The sequence below is a fragment of the Cibotium barometz genome, chromosome 13, assembly GCF_041138505.1.
Source record: "Cibotium barometz isolate CiBa-2024 chromosome 13, ASM4113850v1, whole genome shotgun sequence".
NCBI classification, from domain to species: domain Eukaryota; kingdom Viridiplantae; phylum Streptophyta; class Polypodiopsida; order Cyatheales; family Cibotiaceae; genus Cibotium; species Cibotium barometz.
Window position 1 is genome coordinate 22,313,574 of NC_141058.1, and position 18,615 is coordinate 22,332,188.

Below are 18,615 nucleotides of genomic sequence, written 5' to 3' on the forward strand. Positions count from 1 at the left end.
GCTAATTGGTGAAGATGGTCAGCAAAGGCTTCCAGACACGTTACAAGATGTGTGCCAGTGAAGTTGGAGAAATCATCCACAAATGCTCACAGGAAGCTAGTGAGAAATTCTTGAAAAATGTTGGTCACAATGCGTTGGAAAGTGGCCGGGGCATTGCACAACCCAAATGGCATTTTGATGTATAAGTAGGTGTCCCATTAGGTGACGAAGGCTATTTTCGACCGCTCATTCTGATGGATGGCCACCTAGTTGTAGACGCTGAAATTGTCTATGAAACTATAGAGAGCATGACCACCTACATCTTCCAGCACCTTGCCCATAAAGGGGATTGGGAATCCATCTTTGATTGTGGCCTTGTTGAGAGCATGAAAGTCAACACAGACCCAGACTTTTTTAGTCTTCTTCTTGGGGGTGATCACCATGGGGGAGAGTCATTCCGTGTGTTCCACCGGGGAAACGATGCAAGCGGCCTCCATTTTCTCTAGCTCCACCTTCATTGCATCTGCATACTTGGGGGTAAGTTTGTAGGCGTGACCTCGCACTGGTTGTGTACCCTCCTGGAGAGGGATGGTGTGCATGCCTATGTCGGCTGGCACGTCGTCCAAATCCTGGTAGGTCGAGGTGAATAAATCCTTGTAGCATGCATAGAGCCAATTCTGATCTTGAGCTATTGAAGCCATCCAAAACCCGCTTTGCCTACATGTTCATTGTGGTGGAGAGGCTTGTGAGGGTGCACCATGGTCTAATGCGCATAGTGTTATGTCGTGAGTGGGCAACATGAGATGACAAAGATGCACCAAAGTTAGTTTCATTTGCTCGTATGGTCATGAGGGAGACCTGGTGAAATGATGCGGAGGCACTTGTCAAGACACTCAATCCCATGTATAGTGTCCTTCGACTCACATGCATGGAGGGGATTACCATTGGGCTCATCTATGAGTGCTTGTACATGATTGTCTCTTGAGAGATATAACTCTTATTCTTTGTCTTGAAGTTAGAACATAGAACCTAGAAGATTGAAGTATATGCTCATTGCTTACTTTTTGTTTTTCCACCTGCAACTTTAAACTCATATACAGAGTTCAAGATATTTAGGGAGATATGGAACCAACACTGGATTGGTTTCATAGGCCAATCCACGCAGTTGCATACATTTTGCATCCCCTTTGGAGAAGTACTCGGCTGAAGAGCTAGAGGTAGGATGTGTTGAGAGATGTAATCGCGGTGTTGTGTGTATGTGTGAGAAAGCACTGTAGAGGTGAAAGATATTGTGGCAAGATAAGAATGCCTCGTAATATTGTATGGTGTGTGAGTGTTGACCAAAAGAGTGGAGAAGGGAGTGCCACATGGATGATGATGTATAAAGTGGGATAAGGCTAGAAAGCCTATATCATTGTATGGTTTATTGTGAATGCAGTAGTGCAATAGAGATGAAGTGTTGAGTGTGCAATCTCTCTCTCTCTCTCTTATGGAGTTCTTTTAGTGTGGTTTAATCCACCTTAATTATGTTGCTTAATCTATGTCTATCACCATGATCAATCCCATTTTAGGATTGTTTAACATGGTATCAGAGCTTGGGTGGGCGGTGGGCTCTTGGTCATGGTGAATACTTATGTATAGTTTTTCTTGGTTATGAGTTCTTTGATTAAGCATTATTTTCAGTTTATTATGAAAAAAATTTTGCACACTCATCATTTTGGATTGCATTTGGAGTCTTGGAAGTTGCTCATGGAGAGTTAGAGATTATGGTGCTGTCATGGAAGCTGAAAATGGAGTTTTCAGCAAGTATGAAGGCTATGGAGTCTTCGCTGTCAACAAGGAAGCTGCCAAGGAGACAAAGGTGTCTCAAGAAGGTTGGTTTTGTGAGTTTTGCCTCATAAATTTTTTGAGAAGGGTTGCTATTTTGGTATGTGTGAATCCCTTGGTACCTTGCAATTTGGCAAGGATGTGAGGTGCATGCTTGTTCATGTGAAAACAAACAATTATGGGGGCTAGTTGGAGCTGATTGTACAAGCTCATTGATTTGCTCATGAAAGATGAGCTGGTTGTGGATGCTATTGGAGCATTCATTTTTTTTGTTTATGCACCTATGGTTTTGTTTGAGAGAACATGTGAAGAAGCACCCTTGGTATTTGTTGCATATCAAGGAGGAACATGCAAGTTGGAGAGTGCTTCAATGGGAAGCACTATGATGCTGCAAAATGTTGGTTGCTATTTTTGATGCTCATAAAGGGGTGAGCATATGGTGAATGCTTCATGGAAGGAAGCATAATGGTAGTGCACAAAAGGGTGCACAATTCGAGCTTGGTAAGTAAGCTTGAGAAGAGGAATGTTCCTCTTCTCTACCAGTAAGAAGAAAGCCATAGATGGTTTGGTGGCCATGGATTTGGCTAGAAATTCATGTGCTTGGATACCTCAAAGAGAGGCAATGCAGAAAAAGAAAGACTCTTGTGAAGCCATGAAAGGACTACTGAGAATGCAACCAAGTTTTCTTGTGAAGGCAAGTAAAGCCTGGATAAGCTCAATGGAAGAGCTTGTGTCCTTGGAAAAGGAAGAGAAAGAAGTGCAACCAGGTTATGGTAGAGCTATGGTAGCCATTATGAATGGCAAAAAACGAAAGGGAAGGTAGCCTTACTGATGTTGTTGTAGCGTATCCGTGGAAGAGATAGCTAGAAGAAACTTGCTACAGGATCTGGGGACTTTATGTGAGGATGGACGATCATGAAAAATGAACCAATGGAGCTACTACGGGGCAGAAGAACACCGCCATATTTGTGGAGAGAGCCCTCTCGGTGGGTGCAAACAAAGGTCTTTCAGGTGTGGCATGGAGTGCCCGGCTGGACAAAAGATAGGGTCACTCCAGTGGATTGCAGAAAGTGGACCAGTTGCCTGGCATGCTACAAGCAGCTCGTGTGGTCACCTACATGTAGATCACAACAAACTACGTAGAGAGGAGGAAGAAGAAGCATGTCTCTTGGCCATGGAAATAGAGCTTGTGTGCAAGAGAAATCTCAGAAGAGCTAGCAGTAAGCAAAGGTTAAGCCCTAAAGGAGCTCGACCTTGACAAAGGAAGCTCTGCATGAAAGATTCAAGAGATGGCAGCAAAACAAAGTAAGGTATGGCAAGCTATGACCATGGTGCGGACAACATGAAAGGATAGCATGGAGAAGACAACCGTGGGTCCCATATGGCATAAACGATGCAACTTTATTCCATGCATTTGTTATCGCTCTAACAACTCGAGCTGGCAGCTGTAAGATTTGGCACCTAACAGCAAATTTGATGCATATTTAAAAAAATAAAATTAATGGTGGTGAATTAAAATGATTTATGCTTAATGTTTTCTTTTAACCCTTAGTATTTTTAAGGGTTCATTCACACACAACTGAATTTTCAAAACCTTTCAAGAAGATGTTCACACACATTAGGGCCCGCTGCCCAGCTTTGGCCAAAAGGCATTGTATTTGTTTTACCCATGTATATGAGGGTAACCGTGCCCAAGCTTGTGTGCTCAAAACGAGAAATTTTTGTAATCACCTATTGGTATGAGGGTTGCCCTGCCCGAGCTCACCGAGAAGTTCAAAATGGTTGTCGTGATGTGTGCATGAGCGATGCATGTGCGAGCTGCATGCCCATGGGTTGGTTCCCACCCGAACTTCTATGTTCAAATCGGACTCAGTGGTTCTGCTGTGAGTGAGTTGGCTCAATATGGACTTGGTGTCTGAGATGGTAGACACACGCACACAGTTGTTTGATGGACACTCCAATGTATCATTGAGGGAAAGTGTTGAGAGGTAGCGATTGTGGTTGTGCAATGCTACATTGATATGGGTGATGGGTGATGGGTGGAACACCTCGATTAAGAGGGGGTGTTGAGAGATGTAATCGTGGTGTTGTGTGTATGTGGAAAAGCACCCTAGAGGTGCAAGATATTGTAGCAATATAAGAATGCCACATGTAATATTGTATGGTGTGTGAGTGTTAACCAAAAGAGTGGAAAAGGGAGTGCCACATGGATGTGTAAAGTGGGATAAGGCTAGAAAGCCTATATCATTGTATGGTTTATTGTATGGAGTGCCACATGTAATATTGTATGGTGTTTGAGTGTTAACCAAAAGAGTGGAAAAGGAAGTGCCACATGGATGATGATGTGTAAAGTGGGATAAGCCTATATCATTGTATGGTTTATTGTAAATGCAATAGTGCAATAGAGATCAAGTGTTGAGTGTGCAATATCTCTCTCTCTTATGGAGTTCTTAGTGTGGTTTAATCCACCTTAATTATGTTGCTTAATCTATGTCTATCACCATGATCAATCCCATTTTAGGATTTTTTAACATGATGGAGCTCTTACATTTCCAGGCAAGTGGGTGGTGATGTGCAACTTATGAGAAAACTTGAGGATGAGCTTCTCATATATCAGAACAGTAGCCACAGGTTTTGTAGCAAATTGGGATTCCCGTCATGCAAGCACACTAAATCACTAAGGGTCCTCTCTAGGGTAGTATACCCTCAAGAGTTGGCGCACTGGCTAGGCAGATGGCGACCTCTCTGTCCCACTCCACTACGCACTCACACAGACTCAAGAATTGAATAGCACACAAGAGCTACCGAGGTGATATACATGCAACATGAGATGGAAGTAGGCCAAAGTTGGGAAAACAAAACCATGTATTGCATTGGGGATACCGTCGCTTTATCCGCATGTATGCCGACATCGCCCTACCCCTCACCCGCCTTGTTAGTCCCACCACCCCATTCCTCTGGTCCACCCCTAAGTCCTTAGCTTTCTCCTATCTTAAGCATTATCTCACACAAGCACACAAGCACCCATCCTCATACCTCCCGATTGGTCCATCATATTTCTCTCTCCTTCTTCATCCTATGGTGGATAGTTCTCTCTCACACTCTCTCTCTCGGTGAACTCTTTCTTCCTTGATTATGTCTTTGCAGTGGACATCTCTCTAACTCATGTAGTGCACCTCAACATCTTCCTCTTTGCTTCTATGTTCACCGGGACGGTGAATGGATTAATTAGATATCACTCCAACTCTTGTAGTGCACCACAACATCTGCCTCATTGCTTCTGTGTTCCCTGGGGACGACGATGAATGGATTAATTGCTGGGGGACCTATAGCCACCCTCACTACCTATGGTCGGGTACCCAAGCCCGTTAAACCCCAAGATCAGGCATCCCCAAGTCGGCATCCCTCACTACCTTTGGTCAGACACCCACCCCTAAGCTCGTAAACCCCCAAGATCAGGCACACCCAAGATCAGACATCCCAAGTTCGTGAACCTCAAGGGAACCCACAAGGCCACTCACCAGTCACACAAGGTGGGAATCTCCGGAGGCCCAACTTCGCAAGTTGGCTACCCAATTGACCGACGAAGCGGCGCTCACCTACTCGTGCTCGGCGCCTCTCACCTACTCTAAATGGAATCTGTCACCTACTTGTGCTCGGCGCCTCTCACGTACTCCAATGACATCTGTCACCTACTTGTGCTCAGCACCTCTCACCCACTCCAACAACATCTGTTAGAGACCATTTTTAGCACTTGGCTCATGATAGCCCAAGGGGCCACTCCCATTGTATATAGACTCTGGTGTACCGAGAGGGGGATAGCTGGTGCGCCCAACAAAGACCTGAGTGCCCTTAGGAGTGATGTGAGGGGGTAACCTTAAGATGGCAACTATCTTGTCGGGATTTGGGGCGAGGCCTTGGGCAAAGACTATGTGGCCTAAAAGTGTGCCCTACACAACTAAGAAGTGACATTTGAAGGGGTTGAGTAGGAGATGAGAGGAGCGATATTTACCAAAGACTAAGAAGTGACATTTGAAGGGGTTGAGTAGGAGATGAGAGGAGCGATATTTACCAAAGACTAAGAAGTGACATTTGAAGGGGTTGAGTAGGAGATGAGAGGAGCGATATTTACCAAAGACTAAGCCTAATTGGTGAAGATGGTCAGCAAAGGCTTCCAGACACGTTGCAAGATGTGTGTCGGTGAAGTTGGAGAAATCATCCACAAATGCTCAGAGGAAGCTGGTGAGAATTTTCTCAAAAACTTTTGGTCACCATGCGTTGGAAAGTGGCCGGGGCATTGCACAACCCAAATGGCATTTTGTTGCATAAGTAGGTGCCCCCCCCATTGGGTGACGAAGGCTGTTTTCAACTGGTCATTTGGATGGATGGCCACCTGGTTGTTGTAGCCACCACTGAAACTTTCCATGAAGCTATAGAGAGCGTGACCAACTACATCTTCCAGCACTGTGTCCATAAAGGGGATTGGGAATCCATCTTTGATTGTGGCCTTGTTGAGAGCACGAAAGTCAACACAGACCCAGACTTTTTTAGTCTTCTTCTTGGGGGTGATGACCATGGGGGGAGAGCCATTCCATGTGTTCCACCGGGGTAATGATGCAAGCGGCCTCCATTTTCTCAAGCTCCACCTTCATTGCATCTGCATACTTGGGGGGGTACGTTTGTAGGCATGGCCTCGGACTGGTCGTGTACCCTCTTGGAGAGGGATGGTGTGCACACCTACAAATGTACCCTGGCACATCGTCCAAATCCTGGTAGGTCGAGGCGAATACATCCTTGTAAGAGTGGAAAAAACTAGTGGCCTGGTCGAGTATGGTGAACTTTGTCAGCAAGAGTCCAAGAGTGCTGAGCATGTATAGATCCAGTTGTGATCTTGAGCTCTTGAAGCCATCCAAAACCCGCTTTGCCTACATGCTCATTGTGGTCAAGAGGCTCGTGAGAGTGCATCATGGCCTAATGCGCATAGTGGTATGTCATGAGTGGGCAACATGCGATGACAAAGATGCACCAAAGTCAGTTTCATTTGCTCATATGGTCATGAGGGAGACTTGGTGAAGTGATGTGCAAGCACTTGTCAAGACACTCAATACCATGTATAGTGTCCTTTGACTCACAGGCATGGAGGGGAGTACCATTGGGCTCCTCTATGAGTGCTTGTACATTATTGTCTTCTGAGAGGTATAACTCTTATTCTTTCTCTTGAAGTTAGATCATAGAAGAAACTAATCCATCGGTTCTTCCAAAACCAAATCTGGAAAAACTTCCCTCGCCTGGAAAGCACAGGTGATTCCTCTAGGATAAATTACTCTAACGTAGTCAAGAGCCTTAACTATCAGAACTGATTTGACCAAACCTGTAAGCCCCATAGTCAGATCAAGGAAAAGACTTGCACTTGGATCATAGAGACCAACGGTTTTTTCCTCATTGAGAGGCAGAACCGTTGATTCTTTTCCATAGAACAATTTTTTTTCCGAGATTTACTTTATCCATCGTACCATAAGAGAATTGAGTCTCATTTTAGGGATCCACCAGTCCAGCCTAACCCCATCCAGTCCCGTGGGTTAGCCAACCCCGCCCAACCACTGTAGTGATGGGATCCATTTAAGAATTTGGTTAGGTTTTGTCCTAAGTACCAGGGAGAAGAGTTCCCAGGCCCCCTAGCCGGATATTCATGCAAACTTAAAACTAGTCACACCACTTACACACCCAATATGAAATTGCCTTTTTCACAGATTCAGCTATCTTTTAAAACAATCTTTTAATGAAACTATAGTATCACTAATCATAATCCTCCAAAATTATCTAGTTGAATCCTAATTTCTAATTTTTCCTTCATCAGTGTACCTATGGCATCATTGGCCAAGCAGAATGCTTACCACCTGTCCACTCAGGGCCTTTTCGATAGCTCCTAGCTCATAGTACCCGGTAATATATTCACTTATAAAAATCAAAATAGAATCTCCGTTGAAGATCAGAAGATCAACCAACAGATCCATATAAAAGAGCCATGGACTCATCCGTTGAGGACCAGCAAGGTCAATCAACTAAATCCATGCCCGAATTCAGGAAATAACTCTTACTCCTTGCTCCAATATCTTCCACGACGTATGTGTGGGTATCTTCGGCGACCCAGAGCTCGAGCACCGTATGGTCAACACCCTCTAGGATCCTTTGCAGGTCACCTAGTGCTTCACTCATAGGCCGCCTCCTCTTAGTCCCTCATCCACCGTACCGGAAGCTCACTATTTAAATCGAACTGAGGCTGGTCAAGACCTCGACCGGACCTTGCTACGCGGCCATTGACTCTCTGTTAGCTGTTGTAACTTTAATAGTTAGGTCTCCACGACCTCATTCACAAGACGGTCAAAATGCTTCCCCAGCATTCTGATATAAAATAGTCATTTAAAAACAGGCCATAAATACAGTTTCTATAACGAACTCTCATCTTTCCACATTTCTCCACATCAATCCACATTATTTAATCTACATCCATTTCATATGTATTCCCATTCTCATCCAATCACATCATTTTCATCTCATCACATCTTTCCTCATTTATCCTCATTAGATCTCATCCAATCACCTCATTCCCATTCTCATCCAATCACATCATTCCCATTCTCATCAAATCACATCATTTTCATCTCATCCAATCACATCATTTTCATCTCATCACGTCTTTCCTCATTCATCCTCATCAGATCTCAGCCACTCGCATCTACCCATATCCACATCTCATCACATCACATTCATTCACATCTCATCCATTCTTATCTACCCCGATCCACATCACATCCATTCACATCACATCTCATTCATTCACATCTATCCCGTATCACATTCATTCACATCTATCCCATATCACATTCATTCACATCACATATCATCCATTCACATCTATCCCAATTTACATCACATCCATTTCACATCACATCTCATTCATTCACATCCCAATTCACATCACATCACATCTATTCATGTTCATCACATTCATTTACATCACATCCATTTACATCCATCACATCACATTCATTCGTATTTATTCATTCATATCCATTACATTCATTTACATCACATCCATTTACATCCATCACATCACATTCATTTATATCCATCACATTCATTCATTCATATCCATCACATTCATTCTCATAACCATCCCATCACATACATTCTATCTACATTATATCCATCACATAGATTCTATCTACAATATATCACATCACTTCTATCCACATCATATCTCATTCATACGCATCCACATCTCATTCATCCACATCCATCCAATCGTTCACATGTACGACTACTCACATCTATCCATACATTCATATCTATCACTTCACATCCACATATTTTCATGTCACATCACATCTCTTTACATCACATCACATTCTTTCACATACACATCCACGTCCATTCTTTCACATACATCCACATCCAATTCTTCACATACACATTCACATCCATTTTCACATACACATTCATTTACATCCCGATTCTCATGACATCACATCTCATTCACTCACATCCCGTTTCACATCACATTACATCTCATCCGTTAATTCATTCACATCTATCTGATTCACATCACATTACATCTCATCCATTCATTCATTCACATCTATCTAATTCACATCACATTACATCTCATCCATTCATTCACATCTATCTGATTCACATCGCATCTCATCACATCAATTCACATCACATATCTTCACATCTCATTTCTATGCAAGTTTTCAGTTTGATTTTCTTTTGAATACAAGGAGTATTTCTTGAATCAGTATCCCCAACTTCTTGATCGGAATTCTGAATTTCATACCAAAATTCCTCGAATTCTATAACCTTGATCCACAGATCAATTTGAAGGGTCTCAAACTTAGTTTCAAATTTGGCAGAGTTTTGAGTGTATTTTTCTAAAGTGGTCACACCTTCTTTCCTCGAAACTGATGAAAGAGTTTGATCTTGGTCATAGTCTGATTCAAGGTTCGAGTCGGATAAGATTTTTCCTGAACTATCTTTTTCGAAAAGGTTTGATAATTCAGTTACTATTTTACTGAATTTCTTTCTTTGAATATTCACTTAGCCGATTTCTAAATTAGTTACGAATTCCAATAAGGAATAGATTAATCATTTATCTTAATATTTCGATCTCGATAGATTTCCTGAATTCTCTTTTTACAATCCAGGTGAATATAAAACGATAGAAATTTCTCTCTTAGAGTATTTACTTATTCATTTATCAACAAATACTCATAGAATTTAAACATAGAATTTAAGAGAATTCTAATTTTGATATAAAAATTCTTTATGCATCTATTTATGCATAAAAATCAACTTCAATGGAAATAACAGTTTTAGAAAAAAATTCTTTTATGCATCTATTTATGCAAAAAATCAAATTTAATAGGAATAACACTTTCAGAATAAAAAGAATTTCTTTATGCATCTATTTATGCATAAAAATCAATTTTTATAAGAATAACGCTTTTATAATAAAAAATTTCCTTTATGCATCTTTCTATGCATAAAAATCAAATTTAATGAGAATAACACTTTTGAAATAAAAATAATTCCTTTATGCATCTTTCTATGCATAAAAATCAATTTTAATGAGAATAACACTTTTGAAATAAAAATAATTCCTTTATGCATCTTTCTCTGTAGAAAAATTAAATTTAATGAGAATAAGACTTTTGAAATAAAAATAATTCCTTTATGCATCTTTCTATGCATAAAAAGTAATTTTAATGAGAATAACACTTTTTGAAATAAAAATAATTCCTTTATGCATCTTTATATGCATAAAAATCAAATTTAATGAGAATAACACTTTTGAAATAAAAATAATTCCTTTATGCATCTTTCTATGCATAAGAATCAAATTTAATGAGGATAACACTTTTGAAATAAAAATAATTCCTTTATGCATCTTTCTATGCATAACAATCAAATTTAATGAGAATAACACTTTTGAAATAAAAATAAATCCTTTATGCATCTTTCTATGCATAAAAATCAAATTTAATAATTAATATCAGTGATATCCATGCATATTCATAGGTGAATATGTACATGGAGTAATTAGAATATTTCTTTTAGATGTAAAAATGGTGGGAATTACTCTTTTGGAATAACATAAAAACAAACTTTCTTTTCCACAAAATTCTAGAACAATTTTGCCATAACTTCCTTTGTATGGCTGACCATTTCTCATTTTTATCATTCTATTTTTAACTTAAATTAACCCAAATTAGATTCATAGAACTCTAATCTCCACAATTTTCTAAATTCAAGAGAGTAAACAATAAGAAGAGTTTAATTAGTCCCTTAGTTAATCTTTCTAGGATTAAGAAAGGCTGGAATGTAAAGAAGAGACGAGGGTGGCCTTTTCCTCAAAGACATAGCATTTGAATTTAATTCAATCAACTGTAAAACATGAAAATCAAGAAAACCATAGATTTAAAATTAAACAAGTAAGAAAATTAACCTACATAGAGCTTGTAAGCTCTCCTTTGGCTTGAGGGATTGAGGGTTCTACTCTTGTTTGAAGCAAGAGTGGCCACCAATTCACTTTGGAGAGGATTAGGCCAAAAACAATTGAATTATTAAAAAATTCAATGTAAATGGCACAGGACAGGAGCAGAGTAAATGGCACAGGACAGGAGCAGAGTAAAAGTGGCTTGAGGGATTGAGGGTTCTACTCTTGTTTGAAGCAAGAGTAGCCACCAATTCACTTTGGAGAGGATTAGGCCAAAAACAATTGAATTATTAAAAAATTCAATGGCATAGGACAGGAGTAGAGTAAAAGTGCATAAACACCATTAAGCTTTTACAAAGGGGAGGCTTCTATTTATAGGAAAAAGTGAGCCTCTAACCAAGCAAATTGATTCTAGAATTTTCCAAATCAGTTTGGTCAATTTTTGACCATTTTTGGGTCAGTTCAGCTTACTTTCTGGATCTAGTTTTGAAATAGGAGAGAGGAGAGATGAAATATCTCATTTTATTGATTAAAAATTAGGAGTAATGATGATAAAAAAGGCGCCTCCTTCATGAGGGGAGATCCCCACTCCGAGGTATCAAAATTCAGTTTTTTAATTGTTTTCTCTGGTCCTTAGCCTTCCACTCTTCATCTTATGTGAGCATTTACTCATTTTTGGGGGGGTTTTCTTTTATTCTTCAATTTATCTCCTCCCTACATTTGGATTAATCTTATTGGTCCATAGGAACCTTAATTGGACCATAATCTAATTTTTTTTTAAAATCTGGACCCTTAGGTTAAGGTCCTTTATACCTATTTTTAATTAATTCCAATTGCACATTGGAAAGTTCTTTTTGAATTTCTGTTTTAGGGGAAACCATTTTACACACTAGGAGGGTTTTTATATCAAAAAATATCTCAATTTTCAATTATCTCTCTCTAGACATTTTCTCTCTCTAGGCCAAAATAGGATCTTTCTTTTATTTCACAGAGGGGAATAATTATAAGATCAGAAGGGGAGGTTCTTACACCTGCACACCTCAAAAGCTGGAGGGAGGAATCTTATATCCTACCCCACTTAAAAAACGCGAGATATCCTCATCTCGCAAACTAGAGGACAACTCCTTCCCTTAAGATCCTACTGATTCTGGGGTTCCTTATAGTCTGGTGAACCCAACAAAATCCTGGGATAAAGATCCCTTGTATAGAACTCATCATCAGATAACATTTATATCCTTAACACAATAATGGTCCATTAGACCGAAATTTCCATCTGAACATTCCTCCATGGGAATATTAATTATACAGGTTTTTAATTTGTTATCCCTTAACTTGATCCACTGGGTTAAGTGTTAACAATAGCAATCTGCCAGCACAATCCACTAATCTCATAGTGATTCGGTGAAGTCATTATTGTCATTCTAGTTACGAACATCATCACAGGGACTCGTCACATTCATCCTTATTATGGTTTTGCGCTCAACTTATCGCTTTTCAACCAAATTTCAGGAATCATCATTTTTCAATCAGAATCCAAATCAACTCATCAGTTCTCAACCAGAATTTTGAAATCATATCAACCACATTCAAATTCATCATCTGGATAGCATTTTTGCTTACAATTTCATGGTCTTAGATTTACTCGTATATACTGCCACTAAAGAGCTGCAGTTATACCCTCGGTATATACGGGTAGTCACGGTCCTTAGAAATTTAAGGTAAATATCATCATGTCTAGGCCTCAAGCAAGTCAGGGATTCCATACAATTGCGATGCTTCCATTTGAAGACCTAATTACCTATTTATGAATCTTCATTCTAAATATCAATTTGTATGAATTTCATCACATAATTACACCCTTTTACTGCTACTTCATAAATTTTTGACATTTTTGGTTTCTCGGTCAATCCACTTTAGCCAACCTGGCTTTGATACCAGAGCTGAAAGATCCTTGTCCTCACTCTGCAAACGAATTCTGGGGTGCTAGCAGTGGAAGTAGCACTTTTTGCACAGGGCAGGGTCCCTCACTTGGGGCCTCACGCACGGATATCCGAACAAGAGACTAATCCATAAGTTCTTCCAAAACCGAATCCGGAAAAACTTCCCTCACCCGGAAAGCATGGGTGATTCCTCCAGAATAAATTTAGTCAAGAGCCTTAACTAACAGAACTGATCTAACCGAACCCGTAAGTCCCATAGTCAGATCAAGGAAAAGACTTGCACTTAGATTATAGAGACCAACGCTTTTTTCCTCATTGAGAGGCACAACCGTTGATTCTTTTCCATAGAACAAATTTTTTTCTAGGATTTACTTCATCTATCGTATCATAACAGAATTGAGTCTCATTTTAGAGATCCATCAGTCCAGCCTAACCCCATCCAATCCCGTGGGTTAGCCAACCACCCAACCACTGTAGTGATGGGATTCATTTAAGAATTTGGTTAGGTTTTGTCTCGGGTACCAGGGAAAAGAGTTCCCAGGCCCCCTAGCCGGATATTCATGCAAACTTAAAACTAGTCACACCACTTACACACCCAATATGAAATTGCCTTTTTCACAGATTCAACTGTCTTTAAAAATTTTTTTTAATGAAACTATAGTATCACTGATCATAATCCTCCAAAATTATCCGGTTGAATCCTAATTTCTAATTTTTTTTCATCAATGTACCTATGGCATCATTGGCAACCAGAATGCTCACCACCTGTCCACTTAGGGACCTTTTCGATAGTTCCTAGATCATAGTACCTGGAAATATATTCACTTATAAAAATCAAAATGGAATCTCCGTTGAAGATCAGCAAGATCAACCAACAGATCCATATAAAAGAGCCATGGACTCATCCGTTGAGGACCAGCAAGGTCAATCAACCAGATCCATGCCCAAATTCAGAAAACAACTCTTACTCCTTGCTCCAATATCTTCCATGACATACGTGTGGGTATCTTCGTCGACTCAGAGCCCGAGCACCGTATGGTCAGCACTCTCTAGGATCCTTCGCAGGTCACCTAGCGCTTCACTCATAGGCCGCTTCCTTAGTCCCTCATCCACTGTACCGAAAGCTGACCTTTTGAATCATAGTCAAGACCTCGGCTGACCTTGCTACGTGAGACGTCCTCCGTTTACTCTTCGTCGGCTATTGCAACTTTAACACTTAGGTGTCCACGACCTCATTCACAAGATGGTTAAAATGCTTCCCCAACATTCTGACATAAAACAGTCATTTAAAAAGAGGTCATAAATACAGTTTCTATGAACTCTCGACTTTCCACATCAATCCACATTATTTAATACACATCCATTTCATATGTATTCCACATCCATTATTTAATCCACATCCATTTCATATGTATTCCCATTCTCATCCAATCACATCATTTTCATCTCATCACATCTTCCTCATTTATCCTCATCAGATCTCAGCCACTCGCATCTACCCATATCCACATCTCATCACATCACATTCATTCATATCTCATCCATTCTTATCTACCCCGATCCATATCACATTCATTCATATCTCATCCATTCTTATCTACCCCGATCCATATCACATCACGTCACATCACATCCATTCACATCTATCCCGTATCACATTCATTCACATCACATATCATCCATTCACATCTATCATCCCAATTTACATCACATCCATTTCACATCACATCTCATTCATTCACATCCTGATTCACATCACATCACATCTATTTCAATTTACATCACATCCATTTCACATCACATCTCATTCATTCTTATCCCGATCCACATCACATCACATCTATTCATGTCCACCATCACATTCATTTACATCACATCCATTTACATCCATCACATCACATTCATTCATTCATATCCATTACATTCATTTACATCAATCACATCACATTCATTTATATCCATCACATTCATTCATTCATATCCATCACATTCATTCTCATAACCATCCCATCACATACATTCTATCTACATTATATCACATCACTTCTATCCACATCATATCTCATTCATACCATCTCGTCTCATTCATCCACATCCATCCAATCGTTCACATGTACGACTACGCACATCTATCCATACATTCATATCTATCACTTCACATCCACATATATTCATGTCACATCACATCTCTTTACATCACATCATATTCTTTCACATACACATCCACATCCATTCTTTCACATACATCCACATCTATTCTTTACATACACATTTACATCCATTTTCACACACACATTCACATCCATTTTCACATACATATTCATTTACATCCCGATTCTCATGACATCACATCTCATTCACTCACATCCCGTTTCACATCACATTACATCTCATCCATTCATTCATTCACATCTATCTGATTCACATCTCATCCATTCATTCACATCTATCTGATTCACATCACATCTCATCACATCAATTCACATCACATATCTTCATATTTATTCACATCACATCTCATTTCTATGCAAGTTTTCAGTTTGATTTTCTTTTGAATACAAGGAGTATTTCTTGAATCAGTATCCCCAACTTCTTGATCCGAATTTTGAATTTCATACCAAAATTCCTCGAATTTATAACCTTGATCCACAAATCAATTTGAAGGGTCTCAAACTTAGTTTCAGATTTGGCAGAGTTTTGAGTGTATTTTTCTAAAGTGGTCACACCTTCTTTCCTTGAAACTGATGAAAGAGTTTGGTCTTGGTCATAGTCTGATTCAAGGTTCGAGTCGAATGAGATTTTTCCTGAACTATCTTTTTCGAAAAGGTTTGATAATTTAGTTACTATTTTATTGAATTTCTTTCTTTGAATATTCACTTAACTGATTTCTAAATTAGTTACGAATTTCAATGAGGAATAGATTAATCATTTATCTGAATATTTTGATCTCGATAGATTTCCTGAATTCTCTTTTTACAATCCGTGTGAATATAAAACGATAGAAATTTCTCTCTTAGAGTATTTACTTATTCATTTATCAAATACTCATAGAATTTAAACATAGAATTTAAGAGAATTCTAATTTTGATATAAAATTTCTTTATGCATCTATTTATGCATAAAAATCAACTTCAGTGGGAATAACACTTTTCAAAAAAATCCTTTTATGCATCTATTTATGCAAAAAATCAAATTTAATATAGGAATAACACTTTCAAAATAAAAAGAATTTCTTTATGCATCTAGTTATGCATAAAAATCAATTTTTATAAGAATAACACTTTTATAATAAAAATTTTCTTTATGCCTCTTTCTATGCATAAAAATGAAATTTAATGAGAATAACACTTTGAAATAAAAGTAATTCCTTTATGCATCTTTCTAATAGGAGAGAGGAGAGATGAAATATCTCATTTAATTGATTAAAAAATAGGGATAATGATGAGAAAAAAGCCGCCTCCTTCATGAGGGGAGATCCCCACTCTGAGGTATCAAAATTCAGTTTTTTAATTATTTTCTTTGGTCCTTAGTCCACTCTTCATCTTATGTGAGCATTTACTCATTTTTGGGAGGTTTTTCTTTTATTCTTCAATTTATCTCCTCCCTACATTTGGATTAATCTTATTGGTCCATAGGAACCTTAATTGGACCATAATCCAATTTTTTTAAAAAATCTGGACCCTTAGGCTAAGGTCTTTTATACCTGTTTTCAATTAATTCCAATTGCACATTGGAAAGTTCTTTTTGAATTTCTGTTTCAGGGGAGACCATTTTAGACACTAGGAGGATTTTTATATCCAAAAATATCTCAATTTTGAATTACCTCCCTCTAGACATTTTCTGTCTCCAGGCCAAAACAGGGTAAAACAAGATCTTTCTTTTATTTCAGAGAGGAGAATAATTATAAGATCAGAAGGGGAGGTTCTTACACCTGCACACCTCAAAAGCTAGAGGGAGGAATCTTACAGAGCTCATGCTATCATTGCACTTCACATGCATAAAAAACTCATCCATCTTGTGGCAGGTCTGAAATCAAAAAAAGTGGCTTGGGATGAGCTTGAGAAGCTTTATGGAGCCAAGGCAAAGCACTCAAAGATTGCACTTAAGGTGAAGTTTTTTGGCTTGAGATGCAGGAGGGTGGTTCCCTTGGCGATTTCATCACAGGCGAAATGAATAGCATTATGGGACAACTTGCAAGTATTGATGCTAAAGTTGAAGAAGATGATGCTATTGCTGTGCTCTTGAAGAGCATGCCTCCGTTGTTCGATAGCCTTGTGACCACATTGAAGCACCTTCCAGATCCAACATTTGAAAGAATTGTTGTTGCACTACTTCTTGAAGAAGATGTACGAGTCAAACCAAAGGGTAGATCTACATCTACATCGAAAAACTCAAGCCTTTGTGAGTGATGAAACATGGTACGTCTAAATCCAACTTGAAATGTAACTTTTGTAAAAACAAGGAGCATGTTGAAGCAAAAAAGGTCCGTCAAAGCGAAAGTGTAACAAGTGTGGTGAAATAGGACATTTTGGAAGAGATTGTACCAAAGATGTCACTAAGGTTGAGGGGAATTTTGTAAGTTCCTCACATAGCGAGCAACTCTTCTAGTTGAAGAGTACTGAAACATGTTTACTAGAATTGGGAGTGAACCATATTTCTCTATAACTCATCACTTTTGTAAAAGCCAAATCTATAAAGGCTACCTACCTTGTCATCTATCCTATGGTGGTTGAGAGGGGGTCATTTTGTTTTTGTATGTCCAATGCTCACCTTGATCCATGTTTGGCATTGTCCCATGGTGGCATTGAGAGGGGGTGTTGAAATATATGGTGTACAAGTGATAAAGGGTGAGAGAAAGAGGTCATGTAGGTGTGAACACTATTAAATTTGCAGCAATGTGATGAGCTATGGTGGATCAAATGCTAGAATCAACATCATTAACAAAGAGATTAGACGATAATTAATACATGATTAGTGAGCAATTAATTGATAGCTTAATGTAGGCATGGATAATCAAAAACCAACAAATTCTCATTAGGCCAATGCCTCAATTTATAGAGTTTACATCGAAGCATCCAATCCCACTGATTTCTCCTTGATTCACTCCACCTCTTTTGCTTGATTCTCTCCACTTCTTCCCAGAATATTTCCACACCTCCTAAATCTCCTCATGCTACCCTTTATTCTCTCCAAGTAGATACTTCTCACCTTCTCACATTTATAGATTCTCTTTTACAGCCTCTTGCCAAGGGCTTGTTCCCACACACACCCTATTCACTTGTATATTTCAACACCTCCCATCAAGTGAATACTTCTAGCACACCTGGACCCTATACCAAGTTTCCCTCTTACTTGATAGTCCGTGTTGAC

General features: G+C 39.1%; 1 protein-coding gene across 1 annotated transcript; it reads right to left on the reverse strand.

The window, feature by feature from the left end:
• Positions 1–5,950: 5,950 nt before the first annotated feature.
• Positions 5,951–6,382, reverse strand: LOC147632491 (uncharacterized). The gene has a single exon (XM_086806992.1). It carries the CDS (start codon positions 6,380–6,382, stop codon positions 5,951–5,953), a length of 432 nt encoding a protein of 143 aa, XP_086663118.1.
• Positions 6,383–18,615: the final 12,233 nt, after the last annotated feature.

Bases quoted from the DNA above. Each gene is read 5' to 3' on its own strand.
- LOC147632491 (XM_086806992.1), bottom strand. From the start codon at position 6,382: ATGGTCATCACCCCCAAGAAGAAGACTAAAAAAGTCTGGGTCTGTGTT.